Source organism: Vigna radiata, chromosome 7 (genome assembly GCF_000741045.1).
Source record: "Vigna radiata var. radiata cultivar VC1973A chromosome 7, Vradiata_ver6, whole genome shotgun sequence".
Taxonomy (NCBI): domain Eukaryota; kingdom Viridiplantae; phylum Streptophyta; class Magnoliopsida; order Fabales; family Fabaceae; genus Vigna; species Vigna radiata.
This window is the reverse complement of record NC_028357.1, coordinates 5,697,312-5,719,104: the sequence shown is the minus strand read 5'-3', so window position 1 is coordinate 5,719,104 and position 21,793 is coordinate 5,697,312. Positions and strand designations below refer to the sequence as shown.

The 21,793-nt window shown below is 35.9% G+C and overlaps 2 protein-coding genes across 4 annotated transcripts; one reads left to right on the top strand and one right to left on the bottom strand.

Annotated features, from left to right (window-relative positions):
• Positions 1 to 1,153: 1,153 nt before the first annotated feature.
• LOC106768267 (kinesin-like protein KIN-12D) lies at positions 1,154 to 15,975 on the top strand. The gene is made up of 38 exons (XM_014653316.2): positions 1,154 to 1,421; positions 1,530 to 2,163; positions 2,280 to 2,435; positions 2,525 to 2,608; positions 3,538 to 3,657; positions 3,793 to 3,906; positions 3,995 to 4,087; positions 4,218 to 4,378; positions 4,481 to 4,555; positions 4,644 to 4,731; positions 4,812 to 4,870; positions 4,964 to 5,027; positions 5,114 to 5,179; positions 5,256 to 5,450; positions 5,912 to 6,016; positions 6,102 to 6,337; positions 6,416 to 6,485; positions 6,578 to 6,640; positions 6,914 to 6,958; positions 7,042 to 7,121; positions 7,234 to 7,282; positions 7,477 to 9,429; positions 9,547 to 9,993; positions 10,297 to 12,450; positions 12,683 to 12,790; positions 12,914 to 13,035; positions 13,172 to 13,259; positions 13,353 to 13,427; positions 13,584 to 13,841; positions 13,933 to 14,031; positions 14,186 to 14,260; positions 14,342 to 14,394; positions 14,520 to 14,631; positions 14,732 to 14,842; positions 15,109 to 15,279; positions 15,364 to 15,429; positions 15,515 to 15,634; positions 15,724 to 15,975. The coding sequence occupies exons 2-38, from the start codon at positions 1,531 to 1,533 to the stop codon at positions 15,859 to 15,861; spliced, it is 8,706 nt and encodes a 2,901-aa protein (XP_014508802.1). The 5' UTR covers positions 1,154 to 1,421; position 1,530; the 3' UTR covers positions 15,862 to 15,975.
• A 1,811-nt stretch (positions 15,976 to 17,786) lies between these two features.
• Positions 17,787 to 20,411, bottom strand: LOC106766756 (serine/threonine-protein kinase SRK2E). Of its 3 annotated transcripts, none has more exons than XM_022782970.1 (9): positions 19,837 to 20,410; positions 19,410 to 19,484; positions 19,224 to 19,325; positions 19,094 to 19,147; positions 18,905 to 18,997; positions 18,741 to 18,833; positions 18,547 to 18,651; positions 18,362 to 18,460; positions 17,787 to 18,275 (listed from the first exon to the last, which is right to left on the bottom strand). In XM_022782970.1, the coding sequence occupies exons 1-9, from the start codon at positions 19,996 to 19,998 to the stop codon at positions 17,970 to 17,972; spliced, it is 1,089 nt and encodes a 362-aa protein (XP_022638691.1). In that variant the 5' UTR covers positions 19,999 to 20,410; the 3' UTR covers positions 17,787 to 17,969. The 3 variants fall into 3 exon arrangements, with proteins under 3 accessions (XP_022638691.1, XP_014506987.1, XP_022638692.1); XM_014651501.2 differs by having other exon boundaries at positions 17,787 to 18,251; positions 19,837 to 20,408; XM_022782971.1 differs by lacking the exon at positions 19,410 to 19,484 and having other exon boundaries at positions 19,837 to 20,411.
• Positions 20,412 to 21,793: the final 1,382 nt, after the last annotated feature.

Sequence of the window (21,793 nt, the reverse complement as noted above, 5' to 3'; positions counted from 1 at the left end):
TAACTCAAGGTGAACAAAAAGATTTTTATAAATTTGGTCTTATTACTTTTGAAGAAAAATATAAAGAAACTAGAACAAGATATGTTCAATGCTTCAAGTGTTTTGAGAAAGGAAACATTTTTTTTTAATATCCTTCCAAAGGAACATTGCTTTTAAAAGAACAACACATTAAAAGCTTAGATAACTCTTATTCTTCACCAAATGAAGAAAAAGGTTTAGATTCCGTAGGAAAAATAAATTTTCCTAAAGAAAATATTTAAAAAAATAAAAGGTCGTATTTTTTTTTTTTTGTATATGCTTTTATCACTACAACAACTTTTTGAAAACTTTTTGAAATAAATGTCAACAATCTTTTTCATAAAACCTTTTCCAAAAGTAAAAGACATTCTTTCTTTGTTCTTTTGTTTAGGTCTATTTTTTTAATAATACTCATATTTGCTATTTTTTGTAGGTAATTTTTTATCTGGAGAAGATCATAAAACCAAAGTTATGCTTCCTCAAATATCTTTCTGATCTGAGGACAAATCGTATTTTAAGAGGGAGGGTATGATAGAATCTATCTTGAAAACTAAATACAGATCCATCAAGGTAGCATAAACTTAAGCTAAGACTTTCAAATCTGTTCTACATCAATAAAAGAAGAAGAGGAAGGCTAGAAGACCCATCAAAGAAAGCATTAATGAACAATGTTATATATATATATGTATTACAATCATATTATAAAATTATTACAATCATATGTTAAAAACTAAATTATATAATAAATATATTATACTTTTCTTATAAAAATTAGAAATATACATAGATGAATACTTTAGTTTTAATCAAATTACTATTTAGATTTATATAACAAAATTAAGTGAATGTAAGACACTTAACTTAATGTAATGTACAGTTATATATCTTTACAAATAGTTCATAATTACTAGAATTTCAATTATATAATAATAAACCATTGGCCCAATACATGTCACCTCTCAGGAAGAAGCATGTAGCCGTTAAATTTTTGAATCTCCTTGTAATTAAGAACCCACTTAAAATGACGAAAAAACCCTCGCATTTCAAATCCCCAAACCGCGAATACCTTAACTTTTACACATTTTTGAATTCTGGATCCAATCTCAACCGTTCACTCCAAAGACCCTTCTCCTTACATCGATTTCAAGTGGGATTTTCAAATCAGTCGAAACCTCACAGCAAGAATAGCTAGAGTTAGTGAGTGAGTGAGTTAGAGAGAGAGAGAGTGCGTGTCTGCAAATGATTGACTTGGATCTATGTTGAACTTCAACCTTGCAGTTCAATCTCAAATCCCGAGCAACACCCGCCGAACTAAGATTGAAGCAACGTAACAAGAACCGAAGCAATTTCAGCACTGCTCAAATTTTTCGCTTCGGAATCTTGTTCTGCAACTCTTCCGCCAGGTCCTGCAAATTTCCAATTCCTTTCACGATTTTTGAACACGCTTTCTTTTCTTTAAATAAATGATTTTTGGCGTCATGCTTGATTTTTCATTTTTTATTATGCCATAGAATGCTGAGGGATTTCAAACTCCCACGCCGAAATCCTGGAAAACACGAAGAACCCGAGAATGTGGATCCTTTGGATTCATCCACCACGGTTCAGAGGCACGGGGAAGGTTGTAGACCTCCATTGAACACAATTCAGGAACCCGATGCGCATTGCGTGAGCAAGATTGAGAGGACTCCTTCGAAGGGGAACAACAAAGGTCGTGGAGGAGCCGAGCTTCGCACGCCAGATAAGCACGGAGGAGGGAGCATGCTATGGAAACAACGGTTCGGCTGGAATCACAAGAACGACGCCGTTTCCTCGTTTGGTGATGAGAAGAGAGGATATGTTGTTGGGAATGTGACTCCTCGCGTGCCTCGCACAGTGGGGAGAGCTTCTTCTAGTGTCACGGCTTGTTCCGAGAGCAACTCCACGCAGAGCACTCCGACTAAGAGTGTGACTAAGCCGCCCCCGAGCTCAAGTGTTCGGAGCAAGGCTGATGGAGGTGGCTTCAGTGCTCGTTTTGGGAACTATGCTGCATTGTACAAAGGGGTTCCCAGTTCGGCTTGCATGGCTCCCACGGTTGTTAACACGGTCGAAGTGCCTCACTTTGATCTCAAGGAAGATTCTTCGTTTTGGATTAACCACAATGTACAGGTCAGTGATCCAGATATCTCTCCAATTGAGCTGATTTATTTCGATGAGTGGGTTTGTTTAATTTTGGTGCTTTTTTTTTTTTTGTGATTTGTGGTTTGAATTTTTGTTATGTACAGGTTATTATTCGTGTTCGTCCTCTCAATAGCATGGAGCGATGTACACAAGGGTATAACAGATGCCTGAAGCAAGAAAGCTCTCAGAGCATTAGTTGGATTGGGCATCAGGAAAACCGGTTCACCTTTGACCATGTTGCGTGTGAGACCATAGACCAGGTGTGGTTTCATTGAAATGACTTTTTTGTGGTGCTAATTTCTTTTTGGAAAGGAGATGTTAATTCCGTCTCTGGTTTCTGGTTGTGTAGGAAACGATTTTCAGATTGGCTGGTCTTCCAATGGTAGAGAACTGCCTCTCAGGGTATAATAGTTGTATGTTTGCTTACGGACAGGTATCATCCTGAGCTTAGCCACTGTTATAGAAATTGGAAGTGTATGAACTGAAATGGATGAGCTTAGAAAAAGAAACGAGCAAAAAACAGAAAATAGCAACGTTGCAAACAAGATAACTCGTCTTCTACCATTCTGTCTCCAAGGCATGCCTAACCAATTCCTCACGGATTTCCCGTTCCCGCTCCTTCTACTCTATCCCCTACCCTATAATACAAACACGTTCTTCACTGTCTTTCCCACACTCCGATGGTTTATTGCCATGTACATCTGTTATGCTTATCACCCAATCTGTTTTTGCATTTCCATGCTTAGCCCATTGTTCTCAGCCCCTCTTCCTTCTTTTTACCCCTCCTCTTATAAACATGGATTTAAGGCTCAACATTTGTCATTATTTTTTTTTTCTGTCAATAAAGCATTTGTCATTATCTTTTCTGAACATTGCTTGCCCTAATAATAAAGCAAAGAAAAGTTAAGGGATTTTTCACAGCGTAACAGATTTCTATGCACATGTTCCAATCTATTGCGCTAATCGGATAATCTCATGATTTTCAATTAAAAAACGAATTTGGTTGGCAGGCTCCTTAGTTTTCCCATTATCAAAAGTGACAGTTAACTCCCAAGTTTTCGTACATCATAATCAGGAGCTTCAGTTCGTCACTGCCTTTGGATTTTTTTCAATAAGAATATGTACGTTTCTATGAATTAGGAATCATAAAAAGCCTAACACAACTAACATTTTAAAGCGTTTTTATGAAGAAATTTAGCTCTCTCTGCAGTATTGGGATCATTTATCAAAAACTTAGTTGTAAATTCTCTGTCATCCGTAGGGAGATTGTATTGCTATGTTTTAGTACAAGATAGTTAGAAATGGACAGTAAAGTGACATCTTTTAACTGTAAGGTGATGGACGACTCTTTTAATTTTGCAGACAGGAAGTGGGAAAACATATACAATGCTCGGTGAAACTGAGGATCTAGATGTGAAGCCTAGTCCCCATCGTGGAATGACACCACGCATATTTGAGTTTTTGTTTGCCAGGATCCAAGCTGTAAACTCATTAATCTTTCATAGCTAATTCAGCTTTTTATATATAAGAGTCCAATTTCTGTAGTCAATGTCGACCAATTAATCCGTATCTCTGTTTTTTTATGTTTTACATTTGTTCTCTGAATCGAATTTCCAGGAAGAGGAAAGCCGAAGAGATGAGAACTTAAAATACAATTGCAAGTGTTCTTTCTTGGAGATTTACAACGAACAAATTACCGATCTACTTGATCCCTCCTCTACTAATTTGCTGGTAGGTGTAGTTTTTCACTCATGCATTGACTGTCAAAGCATTTTTTATTATTTCTCAATGCTCCTTTTTTTTTTTTTTTTCTTAATAGCTGCGTGAAGATGTCAAGAAGGGTGTTTATGTTGAAAATTTATCTGAGTTCGAGGTTCAAAGTGTGAGTGACATTATAAGGCTTCTAATTCAGGTACATCTATGGGACCATCTTGTTCATTTTAAGGAATCCCCAAACAACTCCCTCCCTATGTTATTTAAATCAAATACATATTTACTCTGAATGCACTTTCGTCCATTAAGTTGTAATTTCTGACATGTAGGGTTCTGCAAATAGAAAAGTTGCAGCAACAAATATGAATAGAGAGAGTAGTAGGTCCCATAGTGTTTTTACGTGTGTAATTGAGAGCACATGGGAAAAGGATTCTACAACTAATTATCGTTTTGCAAGGTTAAACCTAGTTGATCTAGCTGGTTCAGAAAGGTATGCATTAATTTATGGTGTTGATTGGACCAAGTGTATGTTGGGAATTGGGTGATATAAGTGCATGTATACTAACGGAGTTATCATTATTATATATAACAGACAGAAGACTTCTGGTGCTGAGGGTGAGCGGTTGAAAGAAGCCGCTAATATCAATAAATCATTATCTACCTTGGGGTATTATGATCTTGCTACATAAATATTTCAAATTGTCATATTTGTTCTTTCTCATCAAGTAACTAGTATTCTCTAATCATTCTTGCAGTCATGTTATTATGATATTAGTGGATGTGGCAAATGGGAAACAGAGGCATATCCCTTATAGAGACTCCAGACTAACGTTTCTTCTTCAGGTTGATTTATGTGCTGGTTTCCGTTAAATCATTACTCTCAGGGTTATTCTTTATTCATCACTATTTGGCATAAAATGCAGGACTCTCTCGGTGGAAACTCGAAAACAATGATCATTGCCAATGTCAGCCCTTCTATCTGGTCTGTTCATTTTATCTGGAACTATATTTTCTTTATCTAAATTTACAACTTGCCGTAGAAGCTTGATGGGGCTTACCCATTTCACTTTTGCAGTTGTGCCACAGAAACATTGAATACACTTAAGTTTGCTCAGAGAGCAAAACTTATACAAAATAATGTGAGGGCATATCTAAATTCGTCTAATTGAAGGAATGAATCTCATCAACCTATCACCCCTATTCATTCTGTATCTTTTTAATGTAGGCTGTGGTGAATGAAGATTCTACTGGGGATGTAATAGCTTTACAGCATCAAATTCGGCTTTTGAAGGTGGTATCAATTATTTCTGGTAGTATTAGCTTTGTGTGAGTTGATACTTTAACTTAAAGGTAAAATTTTGGGGCAGGAGGAGCTTTCTACCCTCAAACGGCATCAGAATGTCTCCAGGTCTTTGTCATTTTCTTTGGCTTCTGTCAGAGATATAAAACAATCACTAGAACTAGAAGACTGTTGTCTAGAAAATGAAACTGACTTGGTTGACCAATCTGAAGAAAATATGTCTGATTATGAATCCAAGGGCATCAGAATGTCCCACAAACAGGTATACCAGCTTTCCTATGTTAATGATAGCCAGTGGGATGACAATTTATGTTTAAAGATTGAACCAATATTTCTATTATTTTTATGGCTTGTTCCTTCAAGATTTTATATATTAAGGACTTCTTTATAGTTAATATTTTCTTTTCTAAGAGATTATTGCCCCAAGTAAAATGAAAAGTTATGACTATGCTGTTAGATTTTGTGGGAGAGTAAGCCTTAGTGGAATGGAAAGTCTATGTCTTAGGATTTGTCCTAAGTTTTAGCTATGGAAACATCCTCTATATCAGGCCCTCCATCTATCCCATCATGATGGAATGCTTGTGCACTGACCTGCCTATGGCTAAGATACATCCCAAACTAATGTTCCAAAGTTATACAGTTGTTAGCTTAGCATCCCCTTACAATATAGTTTTTTCCTCACTCCTTCATATATTTATATGTTCAAAATCATTTGTGGCTCAGTTAAAATCGTTGGAGACAACTCTTGCTGGTTCTTTGAGAAGAGAACGGATGGCAGAAATTTCTATCAAGCAACTTGAAGCTGAAATTGAACAATTAAACCATTTGGTAGTTCTCTTATGAGGTCTTTTTTCTATTGGAGTTAATATTTCAACTGTCTTCAGTCTTTATCTATGAATCTGCTGTCACTCAGGTTCGTCAAAGAGAAGAGGACACTAGGAGTTGCAAAATGATGCTTAGGTTTCGTGAAGACAAAATTCGTAGATTAGAATCCCGACTAGCTGGTTCTATTCCTACAGACACGTTTTTGAGGGAAGAGAATAAAAGGCTTTCTGAGGAAAATCAGATACTTCAGGGAAAACTTGATCGAAATCCTGAAGTTACTCGGTTTGCTGTAGAGAATATCAGGCTTCTAGACCAACTTAGAAGGTATGTATCTTTTCTAACCAAGACTGTGACTATGAAATATTCTCTCCTTTTAGCAGCTCCTTACAACTACTTGTACAGATATCAAGAGTTTTATGAAGAAGGGGAGAGAGATATTCTTTTGGCCGAAGTGTCTTCTTTGAGGGAACAAGTATTTGTGCTTCTAGAATTTAATACATAAATAATTCCCATTCTAGATTCCTTGTTTTTGAGATTTACGATTGAAAAACCTTTGCTCTGTAGTTGCTTCAATATCATGGAAGAAACTCCATTCAGCGTAGTTCAATTCACGACACTCAACCTCAGGTGAGTCTACAATTACCTGAAGCAGTTTATGATTTTCATCTATTGAACATTTCATTCCTTTTTGCATGTTAGAGCAATGTTTGCTGAAATTGTGTTTCTAAACCAGACTAATGTCATTATTTGTACTAGTTATGGTATGAAATACAGTCATCATTACAATAGTGATCACCAATCAACTCTAAAATAGCCCCTTAATATAAGCAGCAACTAACTGTTAATCCTTCCTGTAAAATGCAATGTATATCTAACAATTTATTTTTACCGCTGCTGCAGGAAGCTCAGTGCTGCAAGAAAGAGAATAGTTCTTTTGATCAAGAGGTTTTATTCCTTCATAGCATAATATAGACTTTTTCTTCCCAACAGAATAATTATGTGAGACCACTTCTTTTAATGGCTTGCAGCTAAGAAACACCCTTGATGAGTTACAGGAATGCAGGCGTAATTTAAATTATTGCTTAGAGGAGAATGCAAAACTCAGTAGGTATAATTTTTGTGCTGTTGTTGAAGTTCATTTGGTTGTGTGCAAACAAATAGGAGCTCCAAACTTCGTTGCTGTAAAAATGCTAATGTTTTTGCATTGCATATTTATACAGGGAAATAGACTCTCTTCACTCAATGTTAAGCAACACAAGTGCTACAGAGGTAGTCTTCTTATTCTGATTTAACTTATATTCATTTTGTCTTTACCATGTATTGTACAAATCAGTAGGAAAATGTGAATGCTGTTTTTGTATGGTCTATCCTTCTACAAAAATTATTGTCCTTTACTACCCCTTTTTATGTATGAAATTTGCGTCATATGAAATGAAGTATCTTTTTGTCATTGCTGTTTACAGGCTTCTACAAAAGGACCATTTTGTGATGCTCAGGCCGTTCCACCGATGGGGGTGAAGCATGAAACTCAAATGTTAAATCACACAGAAGATGTTTTGAATTTGCAGCTGGAATTAGATATAATGAAGGTCATTCTGAAGGAAGAGAGGACTTTCCGTGGCATATTCGAGGAGCAAACAACGTACTTAAATCAGGACCTTTTTATGACAAAAGACAGTCTTAAGCAGACAAGCAAACAATTAGAGGATGCAAATAATGAGCTGAAAGAGGCAAAATCTGTTATTGAAGCTCTAGAATCGCAGCAAATATTATCTATCAAAGAGATAGAAGAGATAAGGAACGAGAACAGCCATTATCTGGAGCTTATGGGGAAACAAGAGCATGAAATCATGACCCTGAAGAATCAACTTGTTTCTAAAGAGTTTAGAGATAATTTTCCTTCTGATCATCCGGAGTTTGAAAATAAGTCTCCCTTACAGGTAAGACTTAGAAGGATGCATGATTCTCTTGAAAAAGCCAAGCAACTGAACATGTCATACCAAAGTGATCGTGCATTCCAGATATCCAATGAGGAGGAGATGGATGAAATCCGTCGGCAAGCTGAGGCTGAAACAGCTGAGGTGATTGTCTGTATGCAAGAAGAACTTGCCCTGCTCCAGCATCAAGTAAATGACAGTTATTTGAAGGAAAAAGAAATGAAAGAGAGTATGCTGAATCTGGAAACTGAATTGAAGGAGGTGTACAAAAAATTGCATACAACTACTAATGATAATCAAATTTTAAAGGAAGAGATAGGCCAGAAAGATATAGAACTCATTTCACTGGCTGAAGAATGGGAACTATTAACCTCCGAGATTGAAGAAATTCTTTTTGATGGATGTGAGGCACTTGTTGATGCCTCTGAACAACTTGGGGACATAAGCAATTCATTTCCACAGAAACGGATCTGGATTTCTGAACAAGTTGGCTTGGTGGTTAGAAAAATCTCTGAGAAGGAATTATTAATTGATGAACTTAGAAGATGTTTGGAAGATGCAAGCAATAAAAGAAGTGATATGGAGTGTATGTTGAAGTCCTTAAGAAGTGCAACGTTAGTGATTACAGAATCCCATCAGAAGGAGTGTGCTGAAAAAGAAAAAGAAATTCTTTTATTGACCTCTCAACTGAGTGAAAAAACATCTATTGTGGCAAAGCTGAAGGAGCAGTTGTTAATGGCTCAAGATTATAGCAGAAAAACGTCAAACTGCGCAACAACAGCTTTTGTGGTTGTGAATAGATTGTCAGAAGTGAATCTTGGTTACCTCGATGATCTAAAGCATAAGGGTATTCAACTTAGTGAATTCGCAGAAGCTAATCAAACGAAGGATGCTCTTCTCAATGACCAATCTGCTTCGCTTGCTCAAGCAGAAAGACAAGTAACCAAGTTACAGGAAAGGTGTAACGAATTATGGCAGAAGCTGTCAGAGAAGCAAGAGAACTTTTGTGCTTTGGCTCGAGAACATATCAGCAAAGTGTCAAACTGTGCAACTGCTGCTTTTGTGGTTGTGAATAGAATGTCAGAAGTGAATCTTGATTACCTCAATGATCTAAAGCATAAGGATATTCAGCTCAGTGAATTAGCAGAGACTAATCAGAGGATGGATGCCCTTGTAATGGAGCAATCCACTTCAATTGTTGAAGCAGAAAGGCAGATAACGGAGTTACAGGAAAGATGTAATGAATTACGGCAGAAGCTGTCTGAGGAGCAAGAGCATTCTTGTGCTTTGGAACAAAAGCTTGGAGATATTGAAAATAATGACATTTCAAAGACAAAGGAGCAGCTAGTGATATTACAAGATGGTGTCTCTTCACTCAGGTCATGCATGAGCTCTTTTGCAGACCTTTCAGGCAGTCTTGATAACCAAAAATCATTGGAATCTTGCACATCAAACTGTGATGATATTGGTGAACCAAGGGTAAGCTAATGCTGCTTTCTGATAGATTTACTTTTGGCAATGTCACTTATATTTCATTTATGTCAGTGATCTGTGAATGATTTTTATTCAGTATTTGTTATTATGTCATTGTTGCAGATCTGTTCCGAAACACATATAAGCAGTGATTCAGATCCCCATTCTGTTGAAGAACCTATAGTTGACCAGGCTGACTTACCCTTTAATTTGGACAAATGTGGATATTATATAAATGACTCAAAATCAAGAAGAGTTTCCAGTGATGTGCATGAAAGAGATGTAACCATTTCACTTTTGAGAAAAGAAATAGAATGCGCTCTTGAAAGCTTAAAAGAAGTGCAATATGAGATGGCCAGATTGCGTGCAGAGAAAAAGGAGATGTCAATGTGTGAAATGAAGAGTCAGCAAAGCATAGAGTCCCTCACAAAGCAGATACTTTTACTGCAAGAAGCTATGAACCACTTTGAAGAGAAATCCAAAGACAAGATTGAAGTACTCAGGCAAAAACTTAGGAACCTGGAGAAGCCCCTGAAAGAAGCCAGCTCCCATTGGCACCAAAAGAAAGAGGTAATCCTTTAGTGAGTGACCAGTGTTGAACTATTATTGCTGTTTTCTTTCTCTTTCAAATATGAAAATTGTGTTTGCTTTATTCTTTTTCTTTTGTTGTTGTCTTGTGCTTCCCCAATCCCCGTTCATGCTGATAGACACTTGTTGGTGTTAATATATCCTGTATTTGCTTGGAATATAACTATAAACTTCTTATGTGTCGGTCTCCCTTGAGCTAGTTTTTGGGGTTCAGTGTTAGCCTTGGTTGTTCTCTGATAAAGTTAACATTCAACAGCTTTATGCATACTGCTTTTTTCTTTGCAGTTACTTGAACTTGAAGTTGGGGAAGCAAAGATCGTTCAAGCACAGAAATCTCAGGAGGCATCTTGTATTCTTGCTAAATTTGAAGAAGCACAAGATACGATGAAAGAAGCAGATATTATGATCAATGGATTGGTGATAGCTAATGAATCAATGAAGATTGATATTGAGATACTGAAAGACAGAGAAATGACTTTACTCAATGAAAATGGTATATTAGTCAGCAATATTGAAAGCTTACAAACTGTTGTTGATTTGAAGGATCGGGAGATAGAGGACCTTGTTGAATCAAGTCTAGTAGAAACAAGGGATCTAACTCTTAAGTTGGATGATGTCATTAAAGAAGTCCAATTGATGACGACAGAAAATTTCATGTCTTTGGCTAGTGATTTAGAGTGCTTAAAATCTCAATGTCTATATTCCACTAATTTGATACAGCCATGGCTTGAGAAGATATGGTCTGAGATAGTTTTTAAAGATTGTGCTATGTCTGTGCTACATCTATGTCACATGGGTATTCTCCTGGAAACAGTAACAGGGATGCACGCAGAAAATGGTTTGCTTTCACATGGCTTGTGTCAATCAAACTCTGCCATAAGTGATTTGAAGGAACATAATTATAGGACAAAGCAAGAGCTTGATATGTGCAGAATATTGAAAGGGAAACTGCTGGCTGATATCAAGAACAGTTTTGATCGCATAACTAAGAAAGAAGTTGAAGCTGTAGATATCACCAACAAGCTGAACACTTTTGCTAAAAACATATCAGACCTTCAGCTTCAGGAGGAGATGATGCTGCAAAGGTCTAATGAAATGGGATCCCAACTTGCTAAGCTGATGAGGGAATTGGATGTGAGTAATATAGATATTGTTGCTTCACTTTTAGATCAAGAGGCACTACTGAAACAGAAAGCTGAAGTCATTGATTCTCAAGCTGATTGTTTTATGACAGATTGGTATGCCAAAGACTTTGAGTCTCTTATCTATGCTTCTGAACTAAAATATATGTCATGTAATATAGCTAATATGGAGGAGTATTTTGTCAAGCACTGTATATTAGTCGAGCAACTGAAGGAAGAAGTAATCTTGTCCCAAGTAGAAACTTCGTTAGCAGAACAGGTTTTGATGGATAAGGAAGTTGAAGTTTCCCTTTTAGAAAGAGAAGTTCGGCAGACAAAAGTGGAAAGGAAAGACATATTAGCGGAACTGAACCAGAATGTCTTAAGGATTACAGAAATGGGTGAAGTAAACAAGGTCCTTGAGCAAAATATTGAGTCCCTAAAGGATGTTACTAGTTGTAATAATGCATTGAAGGGTGAACTTGCTGATGTTAAGGAGACCAGGAAAAGACTGCTCGATAAGATTCTTGATCTAGAAGCTGATTATGACAAAGTAATCGCTAATGTCATAGAGAAGGATGTTACTTCTGAATTTTCTTTCCAACAGATTTCTTTACTTGAACATCAAAACACAGAGTTAAAGAAAGTTAACTGTATGTTGGAAAATTCATCTTGCATGCTTGAGAATGAGCTGACCCTAAAGGATTCAGAGCTAACAAGAATGCAGAGCTTATTGCAAGTTGAGTTATCCAGAAAGGATGATGTAATAAAAGGACTGTTGTATGATCTGAGCTTACTACAGGAATCTGCATCTAACAGTAAAGACCAAAAAGATGAAATTCAAAAGTTTCTGGTTACAATGGAGGCATTAGAAGCAGATCTTGCTGTTAAATCTGGTGAACTTGCGGAGGCTGTCGCGAACTGTCAATTGCTTGAAGCTCAGTTGCAGGAAAAATCAGATATGATTATAGCTCTTGAGTTGGATTTCTCAAAAGAACGTGAGGCTCTACAGTTGCAAGTCAGTGACAATCAAGAACTTAGAAGTAATATTGAAGAGGCCTTGGCAGCAAGAAAGCTGTCTGACAATGAGCTGAGAGAAAGAATGAAGATAACAGAGAGCTTAGAGGACGAAATTTTAGAAATGAACAGTGTTATAAGCCAAATGGATTGTTCAATTAAAAGCCTGAGCAGTGATCTGGATGAACTCACTATTGAGAGGGATCAGCTTCAGGGTCAAGTAATTTGCCTAAAAGTTAGGCTTGAAAAAGCTGAAGCACAGGCTGAAGCTAATGAAGCAATTGCTCAAGAAACTCAAAAGGTGGTTTATGCATAATTTATTAATAATGCAGCATCTTTCCCTTTCATGACATTATTATTGAGTAATCCATTTTTCAACATGAAGAACTTTGTTATGGTGTATTATATCTTAAGGAGTTGTATTTATTTGCTTCTGCACTGGGAATAAACTAAGTCAAAAGAAAAGAATAGCAAACTAGCTGAATGGCTGTTTCTTCCTTATTCCTGTCTGAATTTTCTTACATTGATTACAGGTGGCAGAAACAAGAAGAATATATGCCGAAGACAGAGAAGAAGAGGTGAAACTCCTAGAGAGATCAGTTGAAGAGCTGGAAAGTACTATAAATGTACTAGAAAACAAAGTGAGTTGTAACTTTTTCTGGAGATATTTTACAGGAAGCTTGTCTTAACATCATAGGTATCACACTTCTTTTGACAAGAAGCTGCTGATATTTAACAAAGTGAGTTTTAATTATTTTGTTCAGGCTGACATCATTAAAGAAGAAGCAGAACGACAGCGGCTGCAAAGAGAAGATCTAGAGTTGGAGCTACATGCATTAAAAGATATGATGCAAAACGTCAAAAATGTTGATGGTGACATGAGAAGGTTTAGGCCACTTAATCTCCATCTATTTCCCTATTTTGTGCATATAAGGCTTCTTTATGACAATACAAATTTACCGTGGTACTCTATAGATCTGTTAGTATAAAATATTTTACTGTTTCTATTTCAATTCTTGTAGATTTTTGGATGAAAAAGAGAAAGGCCTCAATGAAGCCCTAAATCACATACAGTTTCTTAAGAGGGAGTTAGCAGGAAAGGATGTAGAGGTAGGTTATTTACTACGTGACTACTCACTCATGTCTCTTGGATAGACGTTTCTACATGAAAATTCATTTTTTTTTCATGGCTATATCTGACAGATTCAACAGATGAAAGCTCATATTTCAGAGCTAAATTTGCATGCTGAAGCACAGGCCAAGGAGTATAAGCAGAAAGTTAGTAATCGTACTGAATAAAATAATCTTGGATGTTATTAGTTCTAAGTTGTAATTTATGCTTAGCAGCTCCAGTTATGCACACCGAGATCAATCTTGCATTCTTACTTTTATTTATAAGTTCTATTTTACTAAGTCTGTGTTATTTTAAATCAGTTCAAAGCATTGGAAGCCATGGCTGAGCAAGTCAAACCTGAGGGTCTTTCCATTAATTCTTCCAGTGCTAATTCCTGCAATGCATTGTCAAATAAGTCTGAGAAAAATGCCACCAAGTCTCGAGGTTCTAGTTCTCCTTTCAAATGCATTGGGTTAGGCTTGGCTCAACAGGTAAAATATGAGAAGGTTGAAGAGCTGTCTGCTGCAAGACTGCGCATTGAAGAACTAGAAGCCCAGGCAGCATGTCGACAGAAAGAGGTTGACTTTTCTCTTCAACTGCATATTCTATAGTAGTTTGTTTTGCTTTTATTAATGCACTTCAAATTTGTCTTTACTTTTCCTTGTCTAGATATTTGCACTGAATGCGAAATTAGCATCTGCCGAGAGCATGACCCATGATGTAATTCGAGACCTACTTGGAGTAAAGTTGGATATGACCACTTGTGTGGTAAGCTCATCTAACTTTAGCGATTTCTCTCTCAATGTCTAAAACTATTTCATTTTCCGTACCCGCATAGAAGCAGAAATTTTTTTCACAAGAGAATACTTAGTTTTATATTGACCCATTGACTCCCATGTTTAATCTAATTTCCTTAATGTAGTCACTCTTCGACAATGAGCAAGCGGAGGATATTACAGAGAAAGTTAAATTTCTTACTCTAGACCCTCAAGACAAGGTAGTCTAAACTTTCGACTAGATTGCGCTATTATTATGGTGTAGCTTAGTTAAGCTGAATTATTGTTTATTTCTGGAACAGGAGGTCGTGAAACTTAAGAAGCAGCTGAATGAATTCATTGAGGAGAGACAGGGGTAATAAATTGAACATTCTTTTTCTCTTTTTGAAGATTGGGGTTTGAGGTCAAATCTTATATCTGAACACGAGGTTCTTTTCTGTACACGCAAAATTCTTATAAATCTGAATCTCTACGTGGCAGATGGCTGCAAGAAATGGATAGAAAACAAGCGGAATTGGTGGCTGTTCAAATTGCATTGGAAAACCTTCGTCAGCGAGACCAGTTGCTAAAAACAGAAAACGAAATGCTGAAGGTAGAAAATTAAAATTTTATTCTTTCTCTGTTTTTGGAGCGGTTCATTTATTTTTCTCCCGTTCCTAACTGACGAACCTTGTTTCTCTCATTTCCTGCAGATGGAAAATACAAGTAAGAAGAATAAAGTACTAGAACTGGAGGAAGAAATTAAAAAGTTGTCTGGTCAGCAAAACCTTCAGCAGCGTATTCATCATCATGCTAAAATTAAGGTAAGATGTCATCATTTTACTTAGCTCGAAGTTCAAGCTGATATTGTCTTCTTGCTTCCTGCCTATTTTCGCAGAACGAGATACTATTTAATTTTTTTATTTTTTTTCAATAAACTGATTATATTTTTATTTTGTTCTTTTCTCATAAAATATTATTAAGAAAAAAATATATAAATTTTCATTGGTCTTAATTGCCAAGGTATCTTCAAAATAAAATTCTGTTTGTTGAATTGAATCTTGAGACTGATCGTGGAATTTTGCAACAGGAGGAAAACAACAAGTTAAAGACACAGAACGAAGAACTCAGCGGAAAACTACGAAGGGCAGAGATCTTCCTTTCCCGCGTCAAAGAAGACCTTGCTCGTCTTCGCTCTTCTGCTGGCGTGAAAACGAGTATTAATTTTGATGAGGAGCAACGTCTGATGATAAAACTGAAGGTCAGTTACAAAAGAAGTAGTGTGTTGTACAACGACTAGTTGAATATAACGCAAATTTAAATATTTGAGTGAATAATGTCACAGGAGATCGAGGAGGAGAAAGTAGAATTAGCTCAGCAATTACTGAGACTGTCCACAAATGTTCTAAAGGTCACCTTGTCTTGCAACTTCTCCAATGCAATAAAAACAAAGTCTGTGGTTTGTTAAGCAACCTTATTTATGCTTCAACTTTCAGGTTGCTGGAATATCAAGACCTACAGCGGACATCAATCCTTCTATGGCCGAGGAAGCCCTCCAGGACCTCAAGAATAGGATAACTACTCTTGAAATGGAACATGAAGATTTGAAGTTTAAGGTAAGCACACGATACACTATGTAGAGTAATTCTTTTACGAAGCCTTCTATGTCAAGTTTTAAAAGAACATTTTTCTTACTTTTACACAGAATAAAATTATCAAGGAAAAGATCCGATTATCCGAGCTAATGCCACAAGCTTCTCCTCTGAACTCGAGATCTGAAGAGAATCGTTTAACGCCACCAAGGGCATCCCTAGCTCCATTCCTTTCGAGTTTTGATAGATAGTGAAGAGTGTTATTGTATTCTGTTGTGTTTAGTTTAGCCATTCATGTTATATTCTTTGGTTATGCTGTAAATAACGTGTATGTTAGCAATCTACCTGTAAATAATCTTTATGCATAGTCAGAAAGCAATTCAAAGAGAAATTATTTTACAAGATAACAACTAATGGGGTATTAAATTCTTTACATTATATGAAATTTCATGTATTTCATTTATGGCTTAAGTTAGATTCATAAAACTTGACGTACATTCAAATTTAATGAATAAAACGAGAAAAAATTTCTCTTTGATCAATATAGTCTTAGACTTTTTATACGACATTAATTTTTTAAACTTAGTTGTACGATAATTTCATAAATATGCATGTCAAATTTCAACCATGAAATGAATCTCTATGCAGTCTGAACACGAAAATCATTTACAAAAATTTAATGGAGTCCATAACAAAGTCAAATTCAATATTATGTGGTCAGCCTTTCTGTCGTCATAAAACCTTTGCTGTCTTTGTGCATGTGTATGAACATTTCCTTCCATACTTTTTTCTATTGGTTAATTTGGGAGAGATGTCTTGGGGCAAAATCTAGTAGTCGATTTAGAATTTCATAATTCATCTAATAAATATCTTAAGTGATGCGGCTCATGAGACTAAACTTCATTTATCTAAAACGGTTGAGATATTTAGAGATAGCTTTGAAGATGACAATATAAAAAGATAGGTATTGTCAACTCCTTGATTCATTTTAAGAATTACATGAAGAAGTTAGAAAGAGTGAAAATAGTTGTTTAGAGAGATTAGACAACTTAGACAAAGAGAATAAAAATATGAAGATTGAACCGAAAAAATGAAAAATGCACCTAGTCAAAAATTAGAAGAAAGCAAAATAAGTGCTCAAGAGTGTGAAAACTTCCAAGACAGTTGAAAAAAGTTGAATACCTCATGAACACTTTGTCTAAGTTCCTCTAGGTAGTTTGAAACCTTGAAGCTTTACTTGAATCACAAAGAAATATGCTAAACAAGCAAGAAATTGGCTATATGGATGAAAGTAGTAAAATGAAGGTTAAAAAATTTGTTGACATTAACAAACATGCATCCACAACATACTTTTACTGCAATCACATTGGTCATGTATTAAAATTTTGTTACATATGAATTTTTCCATATATAATTGCATACAGATTGTATGTAACCTATGACTATTTTACTTACGGATTTTTGTCCATGTGTAATTCATAGGTAATACTATTTTATCTACGGATTTTTGATGTTACATACGGATTTCGACCGTAGATAGTAGTAATTTTTCTTGTAGTAAACTCTCATGGACGCCCAAACACCTTCATGATTATAGCGGCGAAAAACACGAATAGTGATGAGAATGAGAAGGAATGAAGAGAGGAGAGCAAATAAGAACACGATTGAATAGATGAGAGTAAAATAAAAACTCATTAGAGAGTGAAATGAGGCAAATGCAATGAATGAAATGGAAGAACACGTATATTTATGAAACTGTCACCGTATCACTTTCTATAGTTATAAGTAGTAGTAGGATGAACAATTAAAAAAGTATTAAGCAATGAATGAAATGGAAGAACACGTATATATTTGGAGATGGAGAAAGGTTGGCACGCCACTTAGATGACTATCCACGACGATTGATGAATTGGATTCCCCACTTGTATAAATGAAACCAGATAAGAATCTAAAAAATATAGAACTCTTAGCTCAGAATTTCTTTATAGTAACTTTACTTCATTAAATAAAAGGTGAAAATATAATGGACCAGTAATCCTATTTTCAAGAAAAAAATTGAGGGAGATTCAAAATTCAAATCCTCCCCTATGTCATATAATTTTAATACCAAATGTGGATATTCAGAGGGTTCACACTTTTCATATTCTATATACAATTTCATACAAGGCAACCCATGTTTCCAAAAGATAAAGAAGAGCAATTCACAGTGTATATAAAAATAAGCAAAGTATAAATAGCATCAAGTAATGAGGTAAGATGATAAGTACAACTTAAATTCCATAACACAATCCTTCATGGTAGAAAGCAATGAAGAAGCTTTAGACATAACAGTATTGAGTCTCAAAATCCTTCCACCAAGTTACATAGCATACACTATTTCTCCACTGCTATCTAAGTCAAGATCAGGATCTGTATCCATGTCCTCCTCATCAATATCCAAGCTACCAGTAAGATCATGGTTGGGAGACTGAGATCCAGCTGCAGGAATTGTAGCCTCTCTGATTATCTGCATGATTTCTTCAATGCTTTGCATTGGTTGATCAGGCTCCTCAAACTGGTTGTTGCTATTCCCATCCATCAGATCACTTGGAAGGTTCTTCAAAAACCACTCGTGGTTTCTAATTTCAGGAATACTTATTCTCTGTTGTACAAACAATTTTACTTTCTATGTTAAATGTCAATGTCATCATCCGATTAAAAACTGCTATTAATGCATGAAGATTAAACAAATGTAACGACAAAAACACTGACTTTTGCAGGATCAGCAACAAAAATCCTTGATATCAGATGACGGCACTCGGGAGATATATGAACATAGTCTGGAATTGAGTACTGAACATTCAAAATCCTCTGCAACCAACATGCATCACTTTAGGAAAAGTAATTTCATAAACATTGACTGAAAAAAAAAAAAAAAAAACAGTGCATTTAGCTACATGTATTGTCTTGCGGAAATTTTTAGGTTCCTCAGGATCCTCAAATGGATATGCACCCACCAACATGACATATAAAGTCACCCCACAAGACCACACATCTGCAATCTGTCTCAAACAATTAAAAAGCATGTGAGAATGCAGTGCTTCAAATGTTTTATTCAACAGCATTTCATGGGAAATTTTGAAAGATATACCTTGCCATCATATTCCTTCTTAAGCAAAACTTCTGGAGCGATATATGCAGGGGTTCCCACTGTAGATTTTGGTTGAGAATGTAGCACTGAGGACTGAAGAAGTAGGAAAATCAATGCAGATACTACAAATGAATAAGCAACGTAGAGAATGAAACTACATATACCTTTGAATAGCCAAAATCACAAATCTTCAAACGAGGAGCTGGACTACCATCCAACAATGTGTTTTCCAACTTCAAGTCTCGATGGCATACTTGCTTCAATAAAGAAGACCAGAAAATATAGAAATACTTTTTTTTCTGAGCTAAACATAACTAGTAAAAGAAAAGAGTGTATGTTCTGAACTCAAGTACCATTGCATGACAATAGCTAACCCCTGATATAAGTTGTTGGAAGAAGAAGCGTGCCTGCATCACACAACTACACAGATTAAAGGCATATGCAGTAGCATTGCAAAAATGAATGAATGCAACAGATGAGAACCTCATCCTCACTGAATCGCCCTGCATTGCATATTCGCTCAAATAGCTCTCCTCCAGAAGCATATTCCATCACAATTGCCAAATGTGTTGGTGTCAATATAACCTAAACTCACATAACCAAAGGACGACCAATTACAATACTTCTAACATACCAACAAATAGCATGAGACATTATGAGTTTACACACCTCCTTGAACCTCACAATATTAGGATGCCTCAGAGATCTGTGATTTATAATTTCTCTCTGTACATTTTCATCTATCTGTTAAGAATCAGCATGACTCTGCCGTCAGGTCTACCAAACCAATTTTACCAACAAGGCCATCATCCAAATTTTTACAAGCAAAAGTTACCCTTAATTCAACTTGCGTTAGTAGTAACCAAAAGGAGTAACAACAACATGAATTCTATGAAAGAAACTCTAATCCTTAGTTAATCAAAACACTGAAAGCATAAATCCTACGAAAAACTCAGTTCCAAAATTTCCACCCCCACATACAGCACATATCGTTCAACAGAGGTTGGTTACGATAGACTAGCTTCTTGTTGGTTAGTTGGTTGATTAATTTGCGGTATAAGTAGCAGAAGAAGGATAGAGAAGGTAGATGACAAACCTTTTCACCTCTCTCAATATACTTAACAGCAACAAGTTCCTCGGTGTGCTTGTCCCTCATGAGCCTGGCTACACCGAAGTTGCCAGAACCAATGTCACGCAGGAGTTCGTAGCGATCACTGTCATGCATGATGGGCATATCCATTCCTGGCCCAACAGCCATAGAAGACCGATGTATTTGGTTTAAAAAAAAGAAGTTTTATTGAAGCACAGCACCCCCAACAAGAAGCTAAACTCTCACATTATCAGCATTCCGAAAGATAAAGCAAAAGCAGAAAAGGTGACACCGAAGGCCCGGCTGAGGATGAAGAAATGCGTGGGCTTTGACGTGGTTGGGTGTGGGCCACAGGATTTAGAGCTGGTGGGTGAAGAAAGAGACCAGAAATGGTTCCACCCCGTGAAAGCTTCACCAACCCAAATGAGTATTTGAGATTTTCAGAAGCATGCATAGTATAGTAGTAGAAGCACTACAATTTCATTGATTCCAGCTGCAAATTGGCGGTGACACACTCGTGAACTGTCTCTCTCTAGATGCTTCTGTGTTATATGCTGTCTTTCTGTTCGGTGCTCTTAAGATTTTACTTCTTTTATATCTTACTGCAAACTTTACGTTTTCTTTCGATTCCAACGAGAACAGATACACCTAGTAGAAACAGGGTGGGGGAATGAAAAACATAAATATAAATGACAAATAAAATTAGAAAATAACTTATTTTCCTATTTTGTATATGCAAATATAAACAACACACTTTATTTATTTCTTAAAATATTTCTTCGCACTTTGTTTTTATCATTTAATATTTCATTTTCCCTCATTTTCATTCTTTCCCATTTTTTATTCTTGTTTTGATTGCTCGAGTCACTCTAAATACCTTCATAATTTCTCTTTCAGCGTCTTTCAGTCTTATTTTCTAATCTTTTTCATTCTGTCATTCGGAGGTGTATTTGTCAAAGATTTTCCAATGTCTAAATCAGTTGATTGTCCATACTGGAGTTCAATGAAATAGTAATAATTGTACAGTAAATAAGAATCGCATGTCTCTTACTTCGACCTATATTCATATTTTTGTCATGAGCTTGTGATTAGTGAAATCTTAATCACAGCGCAGTTCCAATCAAATAGATATAATTATTTCTTATCTTTACCTTTGTAAAAATATCTGATTACAGATTTTGACTGACCGTTCACCCTTGACCGCCCGGTCAGGTTAATCCTTGAATGAGTATAGGGTCGTTCGATCCATACGTTACAATAATCTTATTTCCATGAACTAAACTAAGTATAAGGAATAAATCGGATTTGAGTCGTAAAATATTGTTTTCCATTGTCAAATTCTTGAAAAAAACCATAAGATTTTTCCTTTAAAGTTATGGTTTAAACGTTAGACAATATTAAAATTAAAATGAAAATAATGTATTAAAACACGAAAAAAATATCTAGATTTTTTATGAGAATTTTTTATGAATGTGAAGTTTTAAAAGTGATTTATTAAAGGAAAATGTTTGTTTGACACCTACATTTGACACAAATTTGACACCGTCCAGGTGTCAAATTTCTATTGAGTGATTTTTTATATATTGAAACAGCTTTTTAATAAAGTGACGGGGGTAGAAGTGGAATAATGAAACTTTGAATATCATTTTGGAATTGGCGGTTTCATTTTCGTTTCACTTTTGCTGAGAACAGTTTCGCCTTCTCTCCAACATCTTTGTTCTTCGTTTGCCACCATCTCCATTGCTGCGTTCCTTTCGTTTTATCTCAACCAGGGAAAGGCGATCATTGAGAAGGTAAGCCCGTAGTGTAGGTATGTCGTTTTTGGTTTGGTTGGGCTTCGTGTTTGTTTCGTCATTTGCTGNCATTGTCGCGTTTTGGTGGTTTGGGTTTTTGTGTATCATTTCGCTTCTCATTATAATGTTGTTGTTTAGGTGTTAATTTTATTTTTTTAAACCCTAACCAA